This window comes from Pomacea canaliculata, linkage group LG5 (genome assembly GCF_003073045.1).
Source record: "Pomacea canaliculata isolate SZHN2017 linkage group LG5, ASM307304v1, whole genome shotgun sequence".
NCBI lineage: Eukaryota > Metazoa > Mollusca > Gastropoda > Architaenioglossa > Ampullariidae > Pomacea > Pomacea canaliculata.
Genome location: NC_037594.1, coordinates 19,439,107 through 19,459,507, shown reverse-complemented (window position 1 = coordinate 19,459,507; position 20,401 = coordinate 19,439,107). Strand labels below are relative to the sequence as shown.

Genomic DNA, 20,401 nt, shown 5'->3' with positions numbered 1-20,401 from the left:
CCTAATTCTTCAGTCTTCTAGGACAGATAATCATTTATTAGAACAGTTTTCTTCAGGACATGATTTATGCTGTTCTATATTGTGTGTCTTTATACTCTTTATTGGTGTCCTAATGTACTTGAGATTATTTCAAATTTTCATTAACATAAATGTCTAGTGGCAGTACACAAGTGAAGTGCATCTCACATGATTCTTAAAAAAAGTCTTTTGCTGTATTTATTATTATGCAAAGAGCAAAGTATTATATTTTTAAAAGATGCTCACTTTTTGTTTAATCTGCAAATAATGTAATATTTTGTGCTGCCAATGCATTGTTGAGACTGAACCTTTGGTGTAAAAATAAGTTTTGCTTTACAGGTAATGCCTTATGGCTTTCCATGTCTCTCCTTTCTGGTCTCAACCCTGCATTGCTGTGATATATTTGATCTCCACTAGGCTCTTTCAAACTGTCTCTAGGGATCATATACCTGACTTTACCTTCGTATACCTTCTGCAACTATAAGAAGCAAAATGGTACATTTGGGGAAATCTATAAAGCAGATATTGCTCAGTTGCTAAGTGTGAAGATATTACTAGCTGGAATATTGGTAGTTTTCTAGCCTTCCTGTCAGAAATGTGTATTGGATGTTAACTATGCCATATATAAAGTGCCTCCCCAAATTCTAAATGTCTGGCAACAAATTTATACAAAACTCTGCACAACAGACATGGTTTATTCCATTTCCACCCTACCTGTCACCTCAAAACTTGACAATGGACAATGATGAAAGGTTTAGACTGTGCAAACAAATTATCTGATGGAACATTGTAACATTTTACCATCAGTAAAAAAAAGCAAGAAGTATTTAGAAAGAAGCATTTTAAATTTACAAGAAAAAATTTGATGCCTACCTTCCAAACAGGTATCTCTTCTACAGATATACAATGTCTCGAGGCAGCAAAAGATATCGGAGGGAAGTTTAACTGACTCCAGAAGCATATTATGTGAACATACATGAGAACTGGTTTTAGATACTTCGGAAAGTCCAAAGACTGCGTGAAGTCTGAAACATGACAGATCACATTCTTTCATTTCTCTATAAGACCTCGATGTCAATGATCCACCGAGGAGTATCAAGTTTGTACACACACTACACAATGCCTTTACTTTCTTTTTTTCACTCGGGCTGACAAGGACATACATATTGCATCCTTTCCTGAATGGGTATGGTGCTCAATCAATTTAAAGTGTTGTATTTTTAAAAATTAATAATGCATTTCTTATTTTAAAGCAAATTTGTTAAAACTGTCATTATGCATTATTTCTTGTATTACCAAACACAAGCAAAGAAAACAAATTATGACTATTTTTGTTCATACGTTCTTAGCCCTTTACAGACAGCATTTTATCACTACTTTCTACCCCCTCTGCACTCTGCAGGTCCCTAAAAACAGCATTCTTCATCAGAATAAGTAGCCGAGCAAATTTTTGCTTCCTTTGGAGAAAAGGTGCCCCCAACATACATGTCAAAAAGGTATTAAGCGAAAAGACAAATCTGAAATGAAATGATGTCTTATCAAATGCTTTCGCATCCTTTTCCCCCCAAATTAAACGAGTCTTTCTACCACAAGTTCCAGCCACAAGCTCCAATGACCTTCGTTTCCTGAAGTCAGCCATCAGAATGAAGTGTTACTGGTCACAATGCAAATCATTTAGAAGCCTCTTGTTGTTCAAACAGTGGATACTTCTCCAAAGCCTCATCCCATAAGATGAGGCTTCGAGATAAGTCCCGAACCAAAGAAGGTAGTTCCTCTATCTGCAAAGAACAGAAATATTTCTGTACTTTAAAGTTACAATGTTCAAGCTACAGTTACAGAATATAATTTGAATTACTTCAGTAGTGCTTGTAACTGTCAATGAATGGACTTTTTGTAACTCCCCTACTTGAATCTGAATCAAATGTGATAAAATGCTTAAGAATACAAGCTTACAGGCACACGGATTTGTTTCATTGTTTCTCGCTCCCGCAGCGTGGCTGTGTGTGGAGCCTTGAGTGTATCAAAATCAACAGTTATGCCATATGGGATAGCAATTTGGTCAGTGCGCGCATAGCGTCGTCCAATGGAGCCAGAGCTGTCATCCACTTTGTGAGACACGTCACATCGTGTCAGCTCTGCAGCTGTGGGGAAAACAAACCACCAGAGGAGAGATAAATTAGTTTTGTGATAATCTAACATACTTTTTAAAAATAAAAAAATTATCGAGTTATCCATTTCACACACACACAAGAAACAGCTTTAAACTGGTTTCACACTCTTACAGATTCTCAGAACTCAAGTAGTGTTATAACAGGGTACTTACACAGGTTTTTGACAAAGGAGCTGAACTCTTGATTTGAACTGAGGGGCAGCACTGAGCACTTATAGGGAGCAATGATGGGTGGTAGGCTCAAATACTGAAACAGTTAATCTGTTGGTGATGCCAATATCATGAACTCTGAAGCATGTGTGTACATGTAGACAGACATACAAAAATGTATGGATATTCATGTATTTTTATATAGTCATCTAGATTCTAATTAACAAGAAAGAGCTTCTACTTCCTTGAGCACCAGCATGTCAATATGTCATCTGTGCTGTAAGTACCAGTTAAGGTTACAGGCAGCAGTAGTTTTGTAGTATTTTGGCTTCTGGACAGCAGCTATGCAACATTTAGTTAGAAAAATAGGCTAAAGTATTTAAAGTACAAGATGCTAACCAGCAATGCTACAGGGATACTGCCAAGAAAAATCTAAAATTCAAATCAAATTCATAAATTCAGCAAATAAAATGTCTGCTTACTGTTCTCTGTTCATCACCTTCTCTTGTCTTAAAATTATGCTCAAAAATAGCATACATAATCCGACCAATGCCAAAAGATGGTTCTATCACTGATGGTGTGAATTCTTCAACTGAAAAGATAATGCAGAAATCATCAATGTCACTGCTGTCATTTTCCATAGCTGCGACTAGCCCAGGGAGCACTCTTGTGATATTCTTAACGTCACAGACTCAAAGCTATCAAATTTAAGTGCACAGATGCCAAATATTCTTAGTGAAAGGGTTTACTTTTACTTAAAAAAAATATTAAAAAAAAGAGAGAGAGAACATGATCCATTTCTTCATTTGCCTGAAGCTACTCTCATCATCTCCTATGTCATTACCCATCTGCACACATCCAATGCAATCAGATTTTTGCTGGATATTTTAACCAGAGCAGGTTTTGGGATGTTTTTGTTTTAACTCCCTTGGTAGTATGCAACTGTATATACTGCAACAAACTATACTTGATATAACCCTCAATTTGTCCAAGGCTTATTAAAAAGGAACCCAACATAGGATGAGCTTGTAGTTAAGGCATATGTTAATATAAAACATTACTACTAAAGTTATGTTTAGTAAAGCTTGATTAGTTTATTCATAATTACCATAAAGGAAGGTAAACAACATTATTATGTCTGAGTAGGGTAGATGGGTCATGCTGTGACATACTGAGATGTTACCAACTGCATCTAGAGAGAGTGAGCTGCAAGGTGTCTCAGACAGAACAGGATCAATACAGAGGGAGAGGCTGATCTTTTGAGGTAAATGGCCAATGCTCGCACCAGGTCCTCAAGCCTTTACTCATCACTGGACATTCTCAAAAATGGATGAAGATTAACCTCCTGTGGATCAAGTGATGATAACACGATCTTGAACAAAAACTCTGGGTGGGTAAGATGGGTAACTGAGCCATCAGCCTGAAACTGCAGACAAGCTGGATCAGAGACTGGACAAGAATCTGGCAATCTGGTCACTGAGGAGACTGCAATTTACAAGTAGTTGTTCCAGGAGTGAAACTTTAAAGAGGCTCAAGATAAAAACAAAGGTTCAAAGGCATGGGAGTTCAGAAAGGCGGGGACCTACCTGAGATTCCAAAAGGAAAAAAGTGAGTGACCTATCAATTGGTAGAGTGACAAACTGGCAAGGAAGTCAGAGAAATTTCTATCAGACCCATATTCCAGAGCCCCAGATGACAGAAGGTTAGCATAGCTCAGTAACCCTTAATTGTGCTGGGCACCAGGGCTTTCAACTGCAAATCCACAGAAAGAATTCTTCCACTTTTGCCAGAGACACTGGTGAAAGCTACAGGTCTTGACCGACTTGCCACAACTTAAATATTCTCAACTTGCCATCATACATCTTGCAGGTCCTTCCAGAGTTGTGATGGGCGCCACTGCTTCACCTGAAAAGTTTCTGTTTTTCTCAGATGTCAAGGTTCAGTCACTCTGTGACCAGATGAAAAATCTGGCCGTGTGGCTGTTTCAGTACCATGAGAGACAGCTTCTGCAGCAGCACAGAACACAATGCTGCTAGCTTATTAACTCCAAGCCTGATCCAGTTTTGGGAGGTAACAAGGAGACAGACAGACACTGACTCTCTTGATCTTCACCAGGATGCTGGAACAGGACTGTGGGCTGAAAGGCATGTGCACTAAATCACTCCCAATGCAGTGACAAGGCATCAGTTGCCCAAGCAGACACATAATTCCAATGAGTTGCAAACATGTTCCCCAGAGGTCGAAAAAACAATTGACACCTGTGCTGAAAAACAGTAGCAGAGACTACTCGAAATGAACTATGCCCCTTCTTGCTCAGGGAGTCAACGATGAGGTTAAGACTTAAGGGAATGTGATGCACCTGCAGTATGATGCTGTGCTTGTGACAGCACTAGAGAAGTTTCCACACGAGCAGACATATCTCAGGGAAGAGGATTCCTACTGCCAACATAGGTACTTCACTGCCATGTTGTCCGACATAACCATGGCGCACTTGCCTTTCATAGAGTTCTGCAATGACTGGAGCATTCTCCACCCTGCCAGAAGCTCCAGAATATTTCCGTATAGGCTCTGCTTCTCTGAAGACTGCTGACCATGCAGCACCGAGAAAAAAGAGAGGTGAACACCACAACCAAATTGCATATATATATATAGACTAAAAGCTTAGCCTTGGTTCCTTGAGAACGTTGACAGCTGATTTAATGGGAACCAGAAGCAGGGCACTAAGTGGGACAATTAGGTCACCTGGATGGGACGCATGCAAAACTTCCTTAAGGGCAATAAACTGGCTGCTGCATTCATAAAGCCCAGCAGATGAAATCACTTTTGCACAGAACAGAGGTCCAAGTCTAAAACTTGTATTGCAGCTTCTAGTAAAAGGGCCCAAACATGTCTCGTAATGAAACGCAGTTGAAGAGTCTGAGATTTTATATGCAGATGAATGAAGTCCTGCATGGGCACCCAATCTGACTTTCCTGGATCAATTATCCATCCTAAAGTCACCATCTCCAAATGCTGTAATCTGGTACATTATGAAGAAATTCTGTTCTTTTTGAGATTCTGTGCTTGTACTTTTTGTGGGAATCCATAAAACTCATGACAAAATAGCATGTATGTGTGGATACATGAGCAATGGTGCTCAGATTCCCTACTCAAAACATTTATGAAATGTACACAAACATGCATGCACATGAGCATATCTGTACATGATCACAAATCTGCACATTTAAAGGCATACTTTTCTCATGACTACTGCAGTAAAAGAAAAAAAGTCATCCCCTAACCTTTCTAAGATATTTGGGGGTGAGGTGTTAGAGACCTCTGTTACTCACCATGGATGGTTTTCTGGTATCTCTTCACCTGAACCATATCTTTCTTGACCACAAAATTTGTGCCATTCAAAACCAATTCTGCCTCCCTGGGTGAAAAAAAAAATCCTTTCACAAGTCTGTTATACTGGAGCTGGCAAGCTAGATTTTGCTGCAGCAGATATTTTTAACTATAATTTTTCACTCAAGAGGAAGCAGTACGATAATTATTGCTACTAATCACACAGATGCTCATCACCTGTGGATTTGAAAATGCTCTGAAAAATATCAATCTCCTTATAAAATGTCCAAAAAGAGTCAGCCAAGTCACTGTTCTGAATCTGAAAATCTTGGTGAAATAATGTTCCCTCCCCCCAAAAAAAAAAAACTGCCGAAACCTCACCCCTTTTCTTCAAGGTTCTTCTCAAGCTGAGTCACAGCATCTAAACCAAGGGCGGCCAGATGTTCTGTGATGACCTTGGCATTCTGCTTGAACGCCTTTCCCAGAATACTCTTCTGAGGCAGGCATTCCACTACATCAATAGTTCGGTGGCACAGTTAAGGGTATGTGCACATGATGTTTTCCATAGAAAGTGAAAGTGGTTTAAAAAAAAAAAAAAAACTAACCCCACCTTATGAATTTTGTGGAAACTGATTTACATGATCTATTTAAGGCCTTGAAAACTGGACAGAACTAGACACTGGGAGCTGCTTTGTTGAAAAGACATATTATAAGGCAATGCAGCACTTCTGAAGATAACAATAAGGAAACAAAATGCAACATATATTGAAAACAATAGGTCTTATTTTACTGCACATCAAAGGCAACTATAGCAGAATTTGGCAGTGAGCTGATGATCAATGCTAGTTTTAATTTAAAAAAAAAAAAAAAATCCAGAAAGAAAGGATATTGGTTCTGGTAGCCTTCTTTCAGCTACAAGCTTGACATTTGTGGCATTACTGTGCTGCGTCAGATCATAGCAGGATCGGTCTGCACAGCCTATGCATTCTATCCATCCCTGATAATAAAAGGTGAACTGGTTAGCAAAGGCACCATAATATGGTACGTTCTATCTATGCATTTTTACTGCCTTTTATTTTTAATGTGACCAATTTAGGAATAGCACTGTGTAGTAAAGTTACAGCAAATTTTGTGGAAATGTTTATGCTGTGATCTGGGATGATGACTTTATTCATAGACTGTCAAAACTTGTGACTGAACTGTGATATATGTTAGTTAAACAATTTGTATTGCAATTCCCCAGCTTACATAAGAAGTCTTGCACTCAGCATCCCAGCAGTCACAGGCATAATGGGCCATTTCATTAGACAGATGTTGTCGAAATCGAAGGCGTGCTCGGTCCACACCCACTCTGACCAGGAACAGCTGGATTCGTGCCATGAAATACCCAAGTGTTTCATTGGCAACAAGTTTCTGAAAAATGAAACACTTCATTTTTAAATTTGATCTGCAGCATCAATCAGAGAGAGTAAAGTCCCACGTGACCTTCACATGACAATAAAGTAAAAATTAATGGCTTACAAATAAAGGCAAATAAAGGCTAAAAATAAGCTAAACCTGTTTCACTGCTTCACCAATCTTCCACTTTTCTGGAGGCTTGCCATCCATTTGGTTGCAACCTGAATATAGAGACAGCTCAACATCTGCAACATCAGCAAACTTGGGATGTTCCTTGTTGTCTGGATCACAGAAATGTTCAATCTCAGCCATAGTGAACTCCCTGGAAGAAAAAGAAAAACTAAACTAAGCATAATGTTGATGCCTTTGACTATGGGTGAGGAAAAGATTACTAATCATACATGGTACATGCATTACCACAGGAATGGTTTGCAGTGAACGAAGTTTTTAATGTGAATGCAACATTTGTTTTTCTCACAAAACTGATCACTTTTACCATCTTTAGTATTGGGAATTTATACAATGTCCCCATTTTCCATTAGGAATCATAGCCTATTGCAATTTGGATTTTCTTTTTCAAAACATCTTTACTTTTTAAAAAGTGTGCCACTTCTCAGTGTTCTCCAACCTGTAATACTACACCACCATGCCACAGAAAGTTTACTGTTAAAGACAACAACAAAAAAGTGGGAAAAGTTTGCTGTGGAATAACACTTACCTTTACTAGATTTAATTTTAATACACTGCAACATTTGTCTTTTTTGTCTTCAATAAACTGACACCAAAATCAAATAAAATAGTGTTGCCTAATGACATTTGGTCAGATCTGCTGTCCAACATTTTTTTTGTTCCCTAAAGGTTTTTATTCACTTCAAGTTTGACATTTATAGCTAGCTTTGACAGATTTTATTTTAATAAGTCAAACTTTAAAAATAAAAAAAAAAATTTTCCATATTGTCTCAAAAATGTATTGGGTAAACCAGACTGTGGATTTTAGCATTTTCATGCCTTTGAACACCTTAGCTGACAGCTTAAAATTATTTAGATTCTTTCTGCAACCCATTCCATGATTAATTCATTCTGTTTTACATTCTGTATGTCAAATGCCTCTATAACTTACCTTACACGTATTAGGCCAGACCGAGGGGAAATCTCATTACGGAAAGAGTTGCCTATCTGTGCAGCAGCAAAGGGAAGTTTACCCTGGTTAAAATCCAAGAGCCGCTTGAAGTTGACGAATATACCCTGTGCTGTCTCTGGTCGAAGGTACCTGTGAATAAATTTTCTGTTTGTCTTTCAAAAGTTTTTAATTCAATTAAAATTGACAGAGATATTGGAGAGTAAGGTTGATATACTGTTCTAAGAGAGGAAGTACAATGCATGCAAGAAAAAAAAAAAAAGAGTAAAGATAAAAAAAACCACATTACAAAGCTGACAATTAAACTGTATTACCAGTTCCTAAGTTAGTGATTGCAATGATGGTCATGGGGTCTACTTTACCTGACCATAATTTAGTGAGCTAAAACCAGTAGACAGTTTAGTCTTGATCATGAATGGAAAACATAATTTTTTCTAAGACTAAAGACTTTCCAAGAACCAAATATCACCAAAGTACATGCACATCACAAACTGCAGACAACAGAAAATACTTTTTACATCATTAATTAACAAAGTTCTTCAATCTGAGGGTCATACCCTTTTATTTGACCAGTAGGACCAATAGGTGTGCCAAACATAAGGTTAAATTCAATAGGCTCGGTAAGGTCATTGTTGGTGACGGGTGATTTCATGTTGTACTTGACAAGAGTGGTTGCCATATCATCTTTGCTCATACCATCAATCTATAACAGATATAAAGTCATTTCATGCTGAAGTTTCTAATGTAGATTTAGCTCTTACCAATAAAACATCTTTTGTTCTATTTTATTTTCTTCAATTTCTACCACATAGATGTAAAGTGAACTATCTATGGACTGAATAGGAATCTCAAAAGGTTGGCCGGTAACAACTACTTCTGTTTATTTTTTTTTAAAATCTAGGTAAAAAATGTACACACATATATATATTATGCATTCATGCAAACATATGCACCCATACTTTTGGCATGAGATCTCGAATCTCCTCTTTCACTTCTTCTGGTACTTTCTTGTCAGTAAGCATCTTCTCAAAAGTCGCTGCAAATTTAACCACCAGCAGTGGCATCAATTTGGGATCATATTGATTCTTGATCTAAATCTTTATTCTCTAAAAAACAATTTCAAACAGTAAAAACTAGTGTGATGACTGAGTTGTCTTTATGTTCACATGTGTATAAGAACGAATATAAGGGTGTGCACTGTGAATAAGTGCTGTGTATGAGTTCCTGTGAACATTAACAAAAACTATATGTATCTTGAAAATTGCTAAATAATTAACTTTAAAACACAACTGATCTCAAAACAGAAATGAGAGGGAAAAAAAGTAAGACTGCACAAAAACATACCTTCTATCAAGTGATCAGCCCTAAAACATTCTCCATTTTTCACATCTTTTACCATATAATCCTGGAATCTGTCTACATGACCAGAAGCCCTGTAAGTGAAAATATCAGAAATAAATAACACACCTCTATTACAATTTATCACCATCTTTCCCTTGAAACGGAAATCGTACGTAAAGAAAACCTTTTCTCTATGGTAGATCATCAGTACAAAAAATTATGAGAGATGGCAATGCTGAATAGTACTTTCGGCCTTTAATGGAGGACTATAAACAAAGAAAGTTGGAAAAGCTGCAAGAACATTAGATGATGACTCACTTGAGAACAGGTTCTGGTGTCAGCATTGCTGTGTCCACCTCCAACATCTGCTCCTCCAGAATAAAGAAATTTCTCCATGCTTGTAAAAGGTTTGCCTTCATTGCACAGCCCATGGGTCCAAAGTCATACAGGCCATTTACACCTGTTTAAACATCAAGCAAGACATAAAGTAAGAACAATGTACTCACTGTAACTCACACAAAACTACATTTTAAGTATCTGAGGGTGGATGAAAAAAGAAAATGAGGGTGCATGATCAAAAATGAGATCAAAATGGGGGAAATGAAAGATATGCTAGAGTCAGAGGGGTTAAATGTTTACATTTTGTAGCTTCATTTTTTAAGAAAAAGTAAACTGCATGTCATTACATACCCCCATAAATAGCAAAAGACTGGTCATAGAAGAATCTTTGCTTGAGTAGATCTTCCATTCTGGCACGGTCAAAGTCATCTTTTGGTGCCAAGGCAAGCTCCTAAGTTTAACACAGAAAAATATGATTAGCAACAGTTGTAAAAGTGTGTTGTGGTTTTTCAAATTGTCCACATATCAACTAACAAAGATTATCAAAAATACAACAATGTACCAGCGACTGTTCTGATATTAATAAGTGATGGTTCTAAATATAAAATTTAATGAATATTTTCAAAGTGATCAAGATTGTAACAAACTTTGTCTTCAAGCTGCTTTTTCCTGTGTTTTAGATCTGCCACAGCTCTCTGGAGATCAATTTCTGGAGCATTTTCCTCTTTCAGTTTGCGAACAAGATCTCCCTGCACATAAAGAGGAGCTTGAAGGAGCTTTGCAATCCAGTGTCAGTAATGCCATGCTTTTCTCAAACTGATTTTTGCTCAGTATTGTTATAAATTAACTAAAAGTCCGAAAAGTTTTAAGCAGAGGTAGTGTAATACATAAACATCTAAATTACGAAAAAAACCTGACAAACAGCAAAATAGTGAAACAGCAAATCATTACTTATACCAAGTCTTCATTATTCGGTGTAATTAGAATAAAATAATGTTTATTGATTGCTGATTGGAATGTCTCCGCTTTCTAAAATTGCTTAAAACATGGCTTAACGATAAGCCGTTTGCTGTTTATAAAAATGTTGGAAAATCTGTTTGCTCACTACACTGCAAATTATGTACACTAATTTTGATAACTTGAATCCTTCAAAGTAGAGTTTTCCTCTTCTTTTACAAATCAAGGTATAACACTTTCAGACTAAACCCCAAATGATGTAGATTTTCAGCATCTGGTTATTCTATTGTTAGGGATAAATAAACATACAAATCACTAAAACAAAGTTCTTGAGTGCCCATTTTTTTTCCTTGACCTGGTCTGTCAATAGCAACTATCCAGTTCCCTACAATGTCTTCTGTGGGAACTGAATATTTACATATTTGTTCTGCTTGTCAGTTAATAAAAGTTTTATTTCCTTTCCCCATTCCATCCCACTTCCAGCTGACTTTTTATATTCAAACCATATTTCAAGTCACTATAATTCCCGACTTCAGGTGTCACGCCTCTCTGCAAAACAGTAAACTTTCCCCCAATTAACCTTAATTAATTCTTCCGATTTGTCGACCAATTTTCAACTCGACAATAAAAAAAAATATCTGTACTATCTCCTAAACTTACATCACTATAATCGTTAAAGTTGCATTATTGTTAATATCTGAGCACATTAATTAATTAATATCATACCCCTCCAGATGAATAAATGGAAAACGTACAAACATACAAACGAAATGAAAACATCTGCTTCACCTAAAAACAAAGATGCAAAAGATACCTCACATACTCATGTATACTACATTGCATGTTACCTGTTCTTTCACTGCAGCTCTCAGGGGTGCAAGCTGTGCCTCAATCTCCGGATCGCACATTGCTAAATTGGAGGTTTCTGTCTTTTTTTTAAACTTAAGCTTTCTCGAGCCCCAAACGGGTACTTTGCTTTGAGATTCAATCAAGCCAGACAGCTGTCTGATGCTGGAAGAGGAGAGGCTGCGCTTTATGACACAGCACCAAGAGAAACTGCACGCAAGAGATGTTTCATCAGAATCCTGCAGCTGCCACGCAAAGGGGGCTGGAAAGGAACACATCAACAGTTTAAAAAGCTTAAGACGCTTTATTATCAATATTAAAACTTTAAAATGTGAATAACTTTTTTTGTTAAAGAAGCACATTCAGTTAATATGTCTGGCAATGAAAAACACTCGAAAATGCTGATATTTTAGAATGAGAACCTTGTTTCCTTAATCCTTGCGAACGCCTCGAAACATTTGATTGACAGCTTCTCAAAATGGCTGCGTCCATCTGACATGTGAGATGCTTCCGCCTATTGCGAAAAAATGAGGAATACCTGTAGACTGTTGATTCCCTTACGTCATACCACTTACTGCAGATACCTAAAAATCAAACAATGGCTGGGCCTGAACTCACAAAATGTCAACACTTCTTACTGGTCACGTCCGTGCTGCATTTCTCTGCATTCAGATTCAGCGAATATAGTCGCACAGACAAACACCAACGGAAGCTCAAAGCGTCGTTTGGTACTTGGAATCGAAACTAGTTGTGATGACACTGGTGCAGCAGTTGTAGATGACAGAGGCATAGTCGTTGGAGATGCTCTGAATTCTCAGACGAAAACTCACGTGGCGTAAGTGTGTGGAAATGACAAGCAGACGAATTTTTGACTGGACCTTAGGTTTTCTGGAAAGGGGAAACCATTCTCCATTTAGTCAGACTTTTTGCAATTTATGTTCAGATGTAGTCATCTTTAGTTTGGTTTCTAGGTGCGGTTCTAAGTAGGAAAAACTTTTTGGTTGTTGTGGATGCGATACTATGCTTCATCCTCATGTCATAAAATCACTTGAATACTCAAATCTCGTATTATTAGTCACTTTAAATTAGTTTTTATTAATAGGAATGGCATTTTTATGAATACGAAGTTTTACATTACACCCAGCAAATTCTTTTTATTTTCCTTAGAATGGGCGGCATCATCCCACCCATTGCACGCGACCTTCACAAAGAAAATATTGAACCTGTTGTCAGTGCAGCATTGGAGAAAGCTAATGTTACATTAAATGTAAGTCAGCATATATATATATAGATATAAAAATAGGTCTCACAGCCTAGTGATGTTAGAAGCAATGAAATGTTAGTGGCTCTTCGTGTCTAAGTGGATAGCCAAGTGATTATATGTCTACGACACAGCTTGTTGACAGCCTTCACATTACACAGCATTGGCAATTATCCAAAGAGCTAAACAAACTTGTTCAAATTCTTCTTAATCTCCCTAATCCCCAACTGTTACTTAAATATTGCCTTTCAGAAAGAAGACATAGTCCTCACTCATATATAATTGTCACACAAACTTTTACCATAATTTTGTCATCCAGAAAAAAAAAATTCTTGATAATCCATGCATACTGTTTTGACTGTCCAGCATATGCTGCTATTTTGTATGGAACTGAGGTGACCAGAAATAATTTATGCATGTGTGTATGTATGTTTCTGAAGAAAGTTGTGCTGACATGCCTATCACTGTGTGATGTTTTTGAATGTCATTTTATAAAGAAACTATAAATCGATAGTGATAACATTCAATGGATTTGGGATTTATTAACCACATTGACACTTTTCTCACTGAATTGTTGCAGGATCTGAATGCTGTTGCTGTGACTGTGAAGCCAGGATTGTCCCTGTCATTGTTAGTCGGTTTGCAGTATGCAAAGCAGTTGGTAAAAAAGACAGGGTAAACAGTTTTGGTTAACTAATAAAAAGATCATAGGGGGTCTGGTCAATTCCTTCATATGCCAGTTTTACTATTGCATGAGTCAGTTGAACCAAAGAGATCCATATCTGAATAACTTCAATTTGATCACAGCCTATAGTTGATTTGGCCAATCATGTTTGACTCAGCCACAGTCTAATTGATCTGCTTCTAGTTGATTCGACCACATCATCATCCATGCAGTGATCTAACTGTCAAATGAATGTTTATTTAGTTTTCTTTATTGCCATTGGTTGACCTGGGATAAAGTGAAGTGTGATTTATGTTGACTGGATTTCCCCCTCCCCATTGCATACACACACAAACAAATCAGTTTTCAGCATTTCACTTTTATTTTGCTTACCTTTTTTATGTGAATGCTGAAAGGTTCCATATTTAAGTTTGAAAGTGTGTGCCCTTCTTTAGAAAGTAACCTAAGTGCAGTGTGACTCTAGTATCATTGGGTGTGAACCCAAATTCAAAAAAACTTTCATACTTCTCCTGATCTCATACAGAAAACATGACTTTGAAGTACAGTTGCCACACTCGTAGGACACCAGGAACCTCTGCTTGCAACAGAGAAGCAGCATAAACTGTTCTGGTTTGGTCGTGTGACCGAAGATTGTCCTTTAAACCTTGGAGGGTGGTCAATGCCATGGTGGCCAAAACAAGAACTAGCATACAAATGTGATGTAGCGGACTGGTCATCCTGTTCAGGACCTGCTCACTATCACCCAAAACAGATGTGAATGGCCTTGCCAGTTGCTGCATCTATCCATGTTCTCCTTCCTCAACAACTGGTACAAGTTAAGCGATGAATGATCGATTCATGCATAAAAATCATGACACGTTTGGAGGTCTGTGTGCATCTCTGTATTTGTCTTTCTTTCTCTTATATGAGCATTTCAGGCAGTAAGTAACATGCCTCAAGAAGTAAGACGTGCCTTATGAGTCGCATCAATGAAGAGGATGAGTTTCATTTTATATTATTCTGTCCATTTCTGAAAGATCTAAGAAAAAGTTTCATTCCAAAAGTGTACAAAATAAACCATTTGTATTCATAATGGTATTCTTCATGTGAACCTAACTTCAAAAAGGACATTATGTGATGATATTAACACCTCTGATCTGTGCAACAATATTTGATTGTGTCCCCAGACATATTGTTTAAATAGTAACTAATTCTAATCAGTGGTGGAATCGACTCTTGCATGATCAAATTGACTTGGTTGACCAAAATGACAAATATTTCAAATCTGTAACACCTTGTAATATGTAACAGCTCCTGCCTTCAAAATTTGTGATTATCATCCCTGTCATTGTCACCCATGTCTTACCTACATTGTATATTCAGAAGACATCATTGTCTCCTTCACTTGCTTAGAGAAGCCATAATAAGTTCTGCTTAATCATCTCGACCCAAGCATCTTCTCTGTCATTGGCAGGTCACTGCAGTTTTTTTCATCAGTTGGTCATTTATGCAGGGCATGTTCTATTATTAAGAATGTGTTGCAAAATCATGCTGCATTTAGTTGGTTTATTAATATGCAAGTTGAACATCATCATGGCACTTTTTAAACATCTAGTTTTAAGCTAATGGATTGGTCATTTCCTCTAAGAGGGTTTCATATGTAGAAACTAGTGGTAGAAACATCTACCTTAAGAAATTTTTTAACACTGCTAGACATCTGAAGTTATCTTTGGCACTGTATGCCATACAGTATCCTAACACCTACACATTGTAAGATAAAAAGGAATGTAGTGGAATGAAGAGGTTAAAGAAGGATCTTTCACGCAAGCTTATTGAAATTTTCCTAGTGAAGTAATGGAAGATACTAATCCTTAAATGATAGAATTGATGTAATCTTGAGCATTTGCAAATTTATATATCACGGGCATTGAGTCATCATATTGTCAGAAATCACACTTGTCCATGAGGTAGCGGGGGGAATTGGTGTTTTACGCTGTGCCAGCAACTGAGGCTATATTACGGCAAGGCAGCCAGCCCTGTAACACTTGTCCATGAAGCAGAAATTAACGGTGATGGGGCTGCCACCATGAATCTACCAGAGTGTGACCCTTTTAAGTCGATAGGAGTTGACTTTGGCGCAAAATACCGACGATTTTTCGCTGCATGTTTGGTCTACACATCTGTACAACACTAGTTGCCCTTCCGTATTCGCAAAAAACACTCTTTTTTTCAAAAGGTCTTTAGAAACTTACTCTTTCTTGAACTTTGATCTTCTAGGTGCATAGCTCTATTTCTCTCTCTCTTCCGTTAGAGTGTGTGTGTGCGAGAGAGAGACACGTGAACTGACTTTTGTATTACATGGCTTTCAGGTTTTGCAATTATTATTACTTAGATTTCTAGAAAACAACATTAACAGTGTATGTTATCAGCGCGCTAAGGACACTTTTTAAGTTATCTAATCTAAATATGGCAGACAGGCATCAACTCTTTGATTATTTATTACTAGAAATACATGTATTTGAGAACATAGAGAAGACCACAGATTCATAGACCACACAAGAGAAAAACTTCAGCATTGATGACTGTCACTTAGACGAATGCATGAAAAGGTCCTTTTTTGGCACCATCCCTCATGTAGACTGTATTTTTCAGTTTCTTTCTGTAATCTGCAGGTTACCTTTGATTCCTATTCATCATATGGAAGCACATGCTCTGACAGCTCGCATGATCACTCGGTATGTAAAGAGAAAATATCTCTGGAGCTCTTTATATCAATAGCAGGGACAGTTTTGTCTTTTGTGGATGATCCTGTGCTGGAATGGTTAAGTGATTGTTGCCAATACAGGGAAGATCAACTACCTAGGTTGAGATTTTTTAGATCATGGGTACACTATTCTTTCTCTGCATGTGGCATCTGTTTATAGGGTCAGTTGTTTTGTCACGATATAGCCTTAGTTGCTGCCTCGGCATAATGTGCGTTAAACCTTAGTCTTATGTGCTCCCATAATGCTAGTTTTTCATTTCTGTTGTAAACGATAAGTAGTTTACATCAGAATTATTATTAACATTTTCAAAAGTAGTAAAAATGTCTCTCATCCTCCTACACTCAGTGTTAAGCTTTGATAATTTTGCTTGCAGAGTGGATTTTCCATTTTTGGTTTTGCTAATTAGTGGAGGTCACTGTCTGCTTGCTGTAGCAAGAGGTATATCAGACTTCTTGCTGTTAGGACACGGGTTGGATGACTCACCCGGAGAAGCCTTTGACAAGGTGAGAAGCAGATCTGGTGATGAGAATGTAGCAAAACATAGCTGGCCATGAACATAATAGTTTAAATAGTGATTTTTTAAAAATCATGTCAGGATATGTCGTATAAAGTTCAGTGGTTGAAATTTGGTTCCAGAAGGCTTTATTTTCAATTAAGAAAATAAATGTTGTACTGCATAATTGAATATCATTGCTGCTTTTAGTGAGATGTTAGATTTATTTTATGACAGAATTAAGTTCAGAATGAAGTTCTTTGCTTGTATGATCCATTTCAAAACAGTGATGAAGTCCCAAAGGGGTGGATTACTAGTAAAAATGTATGCTAAGCACCTGAATTAGCAAAAGCAATAAAATACAGCAGGTAACAATCAATTTGTGCCATTTGTATCTTTCACTTGTATAATGTTCCTGTTTTCTAAGTCAGTTATTTTAAGGACCTTTTATACAATGCTTCTTCAACAATAACAGTTAAGTAAAACTGTTATGGTAGTTGTCTTAAATACGGTATTTGCAACACACCAGCTTTCATTAATATCTTTAATAGTAATATCTTGTGCTTACAGACAGCACGACAGCTTAAGCTGAAAAATTTGCCCCAGTGCCAGGAACTAAGTGGAGGTGCTGCCATAGAACTTCTTGCTAGAGATGGCAATCCAAAGAAGTTTGCCTTTCCACAAGTGATGACAAGAATACCAGACTGCAATTTTTCTTTTGCTGGTATTAAGTTTAATGCCAAGAAACTGATTGAAGCTGAGGAAACTAAACTACGTATGTATGATCATCGTTTTGTATTTTGGATCATGTTTAATATTGTTAACCTTCATTACAAATTTATTTTTTTATCATATAGAATACTATCAATGCCCTTCAAAGATTTATTTCAGATTGTGTTATGTTGTTAATCTCTTTCACAGGTTTTGTCATCTTTACATTCATGAATTACTAAATTTTATTGCAAAATTAAATCAAATTACACATTGTATTGAGATAACATACTAGGTTTCCTTTTTCAAAGCTGTAATAGTAATAATAGAGGAAACTATTTTAAGATTGTACATGAAAAAAAATCATGATACATTATCTGTGATAACTTTTTTTTTTCCCCTGTACATTTTCATATAGCCAGTCGTTGCTGTGTGTACTAGTCATGGCTTATTTTTAAATTCTGATTTTGATTCCTATTATGTTTATATTACTGACAGGATAATGCTAAAATTCTTTTTACCCTAAAAGTATTATTTACTTTGGCTGATGAAGTTTCACTCAAACTTGTCCATTGTCACATGTCAGGTAAATGTGTGTCAAAAATAAAGTTGCCAGCTCATCTGCTGTGTTTCAGAAATTTCTGCCAGTGCAGTTTTACCCAATGCTCCAGACATCTGTGCATCATTTCAGTATGCTGTTTTGTATCACTTGGCCAGAAGACTACAAAGAGCTTTTCTCTTTTGTGAACTCAGAGGATTTCTTCCCAAACAGAAGACTTTAGTAAGGCATTTGTAAAGACAGCATAATAAAACTTAACATAAGAACTGGTGAACCTAATTTTCAGCTGTAATCTCACTTCACAAAGGTGTTATTTTTTTTACAAGAGAAGCATAATTATTTTCTATAGTTGGTTACTTTTTGTTTTATAAGATTGAATACATTGTTTTTATTCTTCTTGCAACTTGGGCCCCTTCGACTGTTGCAGAGTGTCCTGTTTTACATCCTGTTTGAATCTTCTTAAATACAGCTCATGACTGGTGATATATGAATTATGCTTAAACGTAGCTTTTATTATTTTATAATTTTAAAAAGGTATTGTCTGGAGGAGTTGCCTCCAACCAGTACATTCGTGAGGGTCTTCAGCAAATCTGTGAGAAGTTCTCCTGTCAATTAGTGTGCCCTCCTCCACATCTATGCACTGACAATGGTATCATGATTGCTTGGTGAGTAGAGCTAGCAGCAACATTTTATAGGAAATTGCAGTCTATAAGTAAAGCTGTCTTACAGTCTGATTTAACTATCAACCATTAAAACAGCTACACCTTAGTACTCTCAAATGAGAGTATATTGAATTCTTCTACTGGTAGCACATAAGACTGATATACTTGTTGACTGCATACTTCTAACATTAGTTTTCCTAATTTGCAAACATACACGTAATCTCATTCTATCAAAAATAAGTCCTTTAAACACGTACACTTACATTCTCTCTCCCCCCTCGCATGCTCATTTCTCAACACTTGGCAAAAACATTTCAGTTGCATTTTGTTTTACTTTTCAGGAATGGAATGGAAAAGTTGCTACAGAATACAGGACAGGTTCATGATGTGGATGCCTTGGATATACAACCAAAGTAATTACAGTTTCTTGTTTGTTATGGTGGGGATGATAATAGGCCTGGTTGTTGATAAAACTGAAACATGTACTGCTTAACATAAAAACAACCTTAGATTTTTACTTATGTTAGTAAATTTGATTTTCTTTCAACAGATGCCCTTTTGGAGTGGATATTTCACAAGAACTTAAAGACGCTAGCATTAAGCTGCCACAATTAAAACTACACTGATTCAAGATTAGTTTTAATATCAGTATATCAAGATGAAGCAGTGTGAATAGGCGATGATACTTGAAATAAAATCATTGTTTAAAGATGCCATCTTGTATGAGTTATTCCATTTGCTGAGTGTTTTATCTTTTTTTAAATGTTCATTAGTTAATCTTACAATGAGAACAGAAATTCTGTCATTTGATAGGAAAGAATAGCTTTATGTCTTCTACTGTCCTGGTGCTAGGATCTGTCCCATTGAGGTTATTCATAATGGAGGCTTTTTTATAATGATTTTTATTTTGTTGCTTACCCTTGTGTGGTGTCAGCATATAATTTTTCAGTCTTGTGTATTGTTTCTTTTACAAACCTTTGAGTCTTGTTAACTGTACACTTGTTACATTCATTAAAATGTTAAATTTATAAACTAATAACAACTCATGTAGCTTTGGTTCTATGATTATTTTACGAAGGTTGACAGAAATTACCAGTTTACATCTTTATGATCAATTCAATTTAAATGTATTTTTTTTACTAACACACGCTCAAGTTTGATGTTTATACAGTTATAACTGAGTACATTTTTCTTTACTTGTCTGCTCATCATTGAGAACAGGAATGACAATTTCATGCACTTGTTGTTCAGATATGCCACGTTTCCGCAGATATAAGTGAGACAGACTAAACACCACAAAAAAGGCGAAGAAACACAAAGTAGCTTCAATCATGAGGATATAGGAAAACCACATAGGAGTCTGTTCCTGCATAAGATGGCCGAGAATGATGGGATCAACCATGCTTCCTAATGATGAAGCAACTAAAATAGCAGATGCCACACGGCCAGTAACTCGGAGAAGGTCTCTTTCCATCCAAAGCAGTCCAGTTGGGAAAAATGATGACATTGCTAGCCCTGCTGCCACTGAGCATACCCACACTCCCTCAGTCACATTATGGTGTGCAGACAGAAAGAAACCAATTGTAGCAACAATGAGAGTAA

At 36.8% G+C, this 20,401-nt stretch overlaps 2 protein-coding genes across 3 annotated transcripts; one reads left to right on the top strand and one right to left on the bottom strand.

The window, feature by feature from the left end:
* Positions 1-695: 695 nt before the first annotated feature.
* Positions 696-12,317, bottom strand: LOC112564339 (glycine--tRNA ligase-like). Its single transcript, XM_025239062.1, has 18 exons — positions 12,107-12,317; positions 11,687-11,946; positions 10,529-10,630; positions 10,233-10,332; positions 9,861-10,002; positions 9,546-9,634; positions 9,161-9,237; positions 8,759-8,904; positions 8,184-8,333; positions 7,223-7,385; positions 6,914-7,078; positions 6,555-6,662; positions 6,047-6,192; positions 5,668-5,753; positions 2,821-2,930; positions 2,342-2,435; positions 1,972-2,159; positions 696-1,796 (listed from the first exon to the last, which is right to left on the bottom strand). Exons 1-18 carry the CDS (start codon positions 12,174-12,176, stop codon positions 1,689-1,691), a joined length of 2,304 nt encoding a protein of 767 aa, XP_025094847.1. The 5' UTR covers positions 12,177-12,317; the 3' UTR covers positions 696-1,688.
* Positions 12,176-19,511, top strand: LOC112564341 (probable tRNA N6-adenosine threonylcarbamoyltransferase, mitochondrial). 2 transcript variants are annotated; one of them, XM_025239068.1, is made up of 10 exons: positions 12,176-12,519; positions 12,852-12,951; positions 13,526-13,620; positions 16,282-16,344; positions 16,748-16,877; positions 17,438-17,642; positions 18,214-18,359; positions 18,672-18,802; positions 19,141-19,212; positions 19,350-19,511. In XM_025239068.1, exons 1-10 carry the CDS (start codon positions 12,212-12,214, stop codon positions 19,423-19,425), a joined length of 1,326 nt encoding a protein of 441 aa, XP_025094853.1. In that variant the 5' UTR covers positions 12,176-12,211; the 3' UTR covers positions 19,426-19,511. The 2 variants fall into 2 exon arrangements, with proteins under 2 accessions (XP_025094853.1, XP_025094854.1); XM_025239069.1 differs by lacking the exon at positions 16,282-16,344.
* The last annotated feature ends 890 nt before the right edge of the window (positions 19,512-20,401 follow it).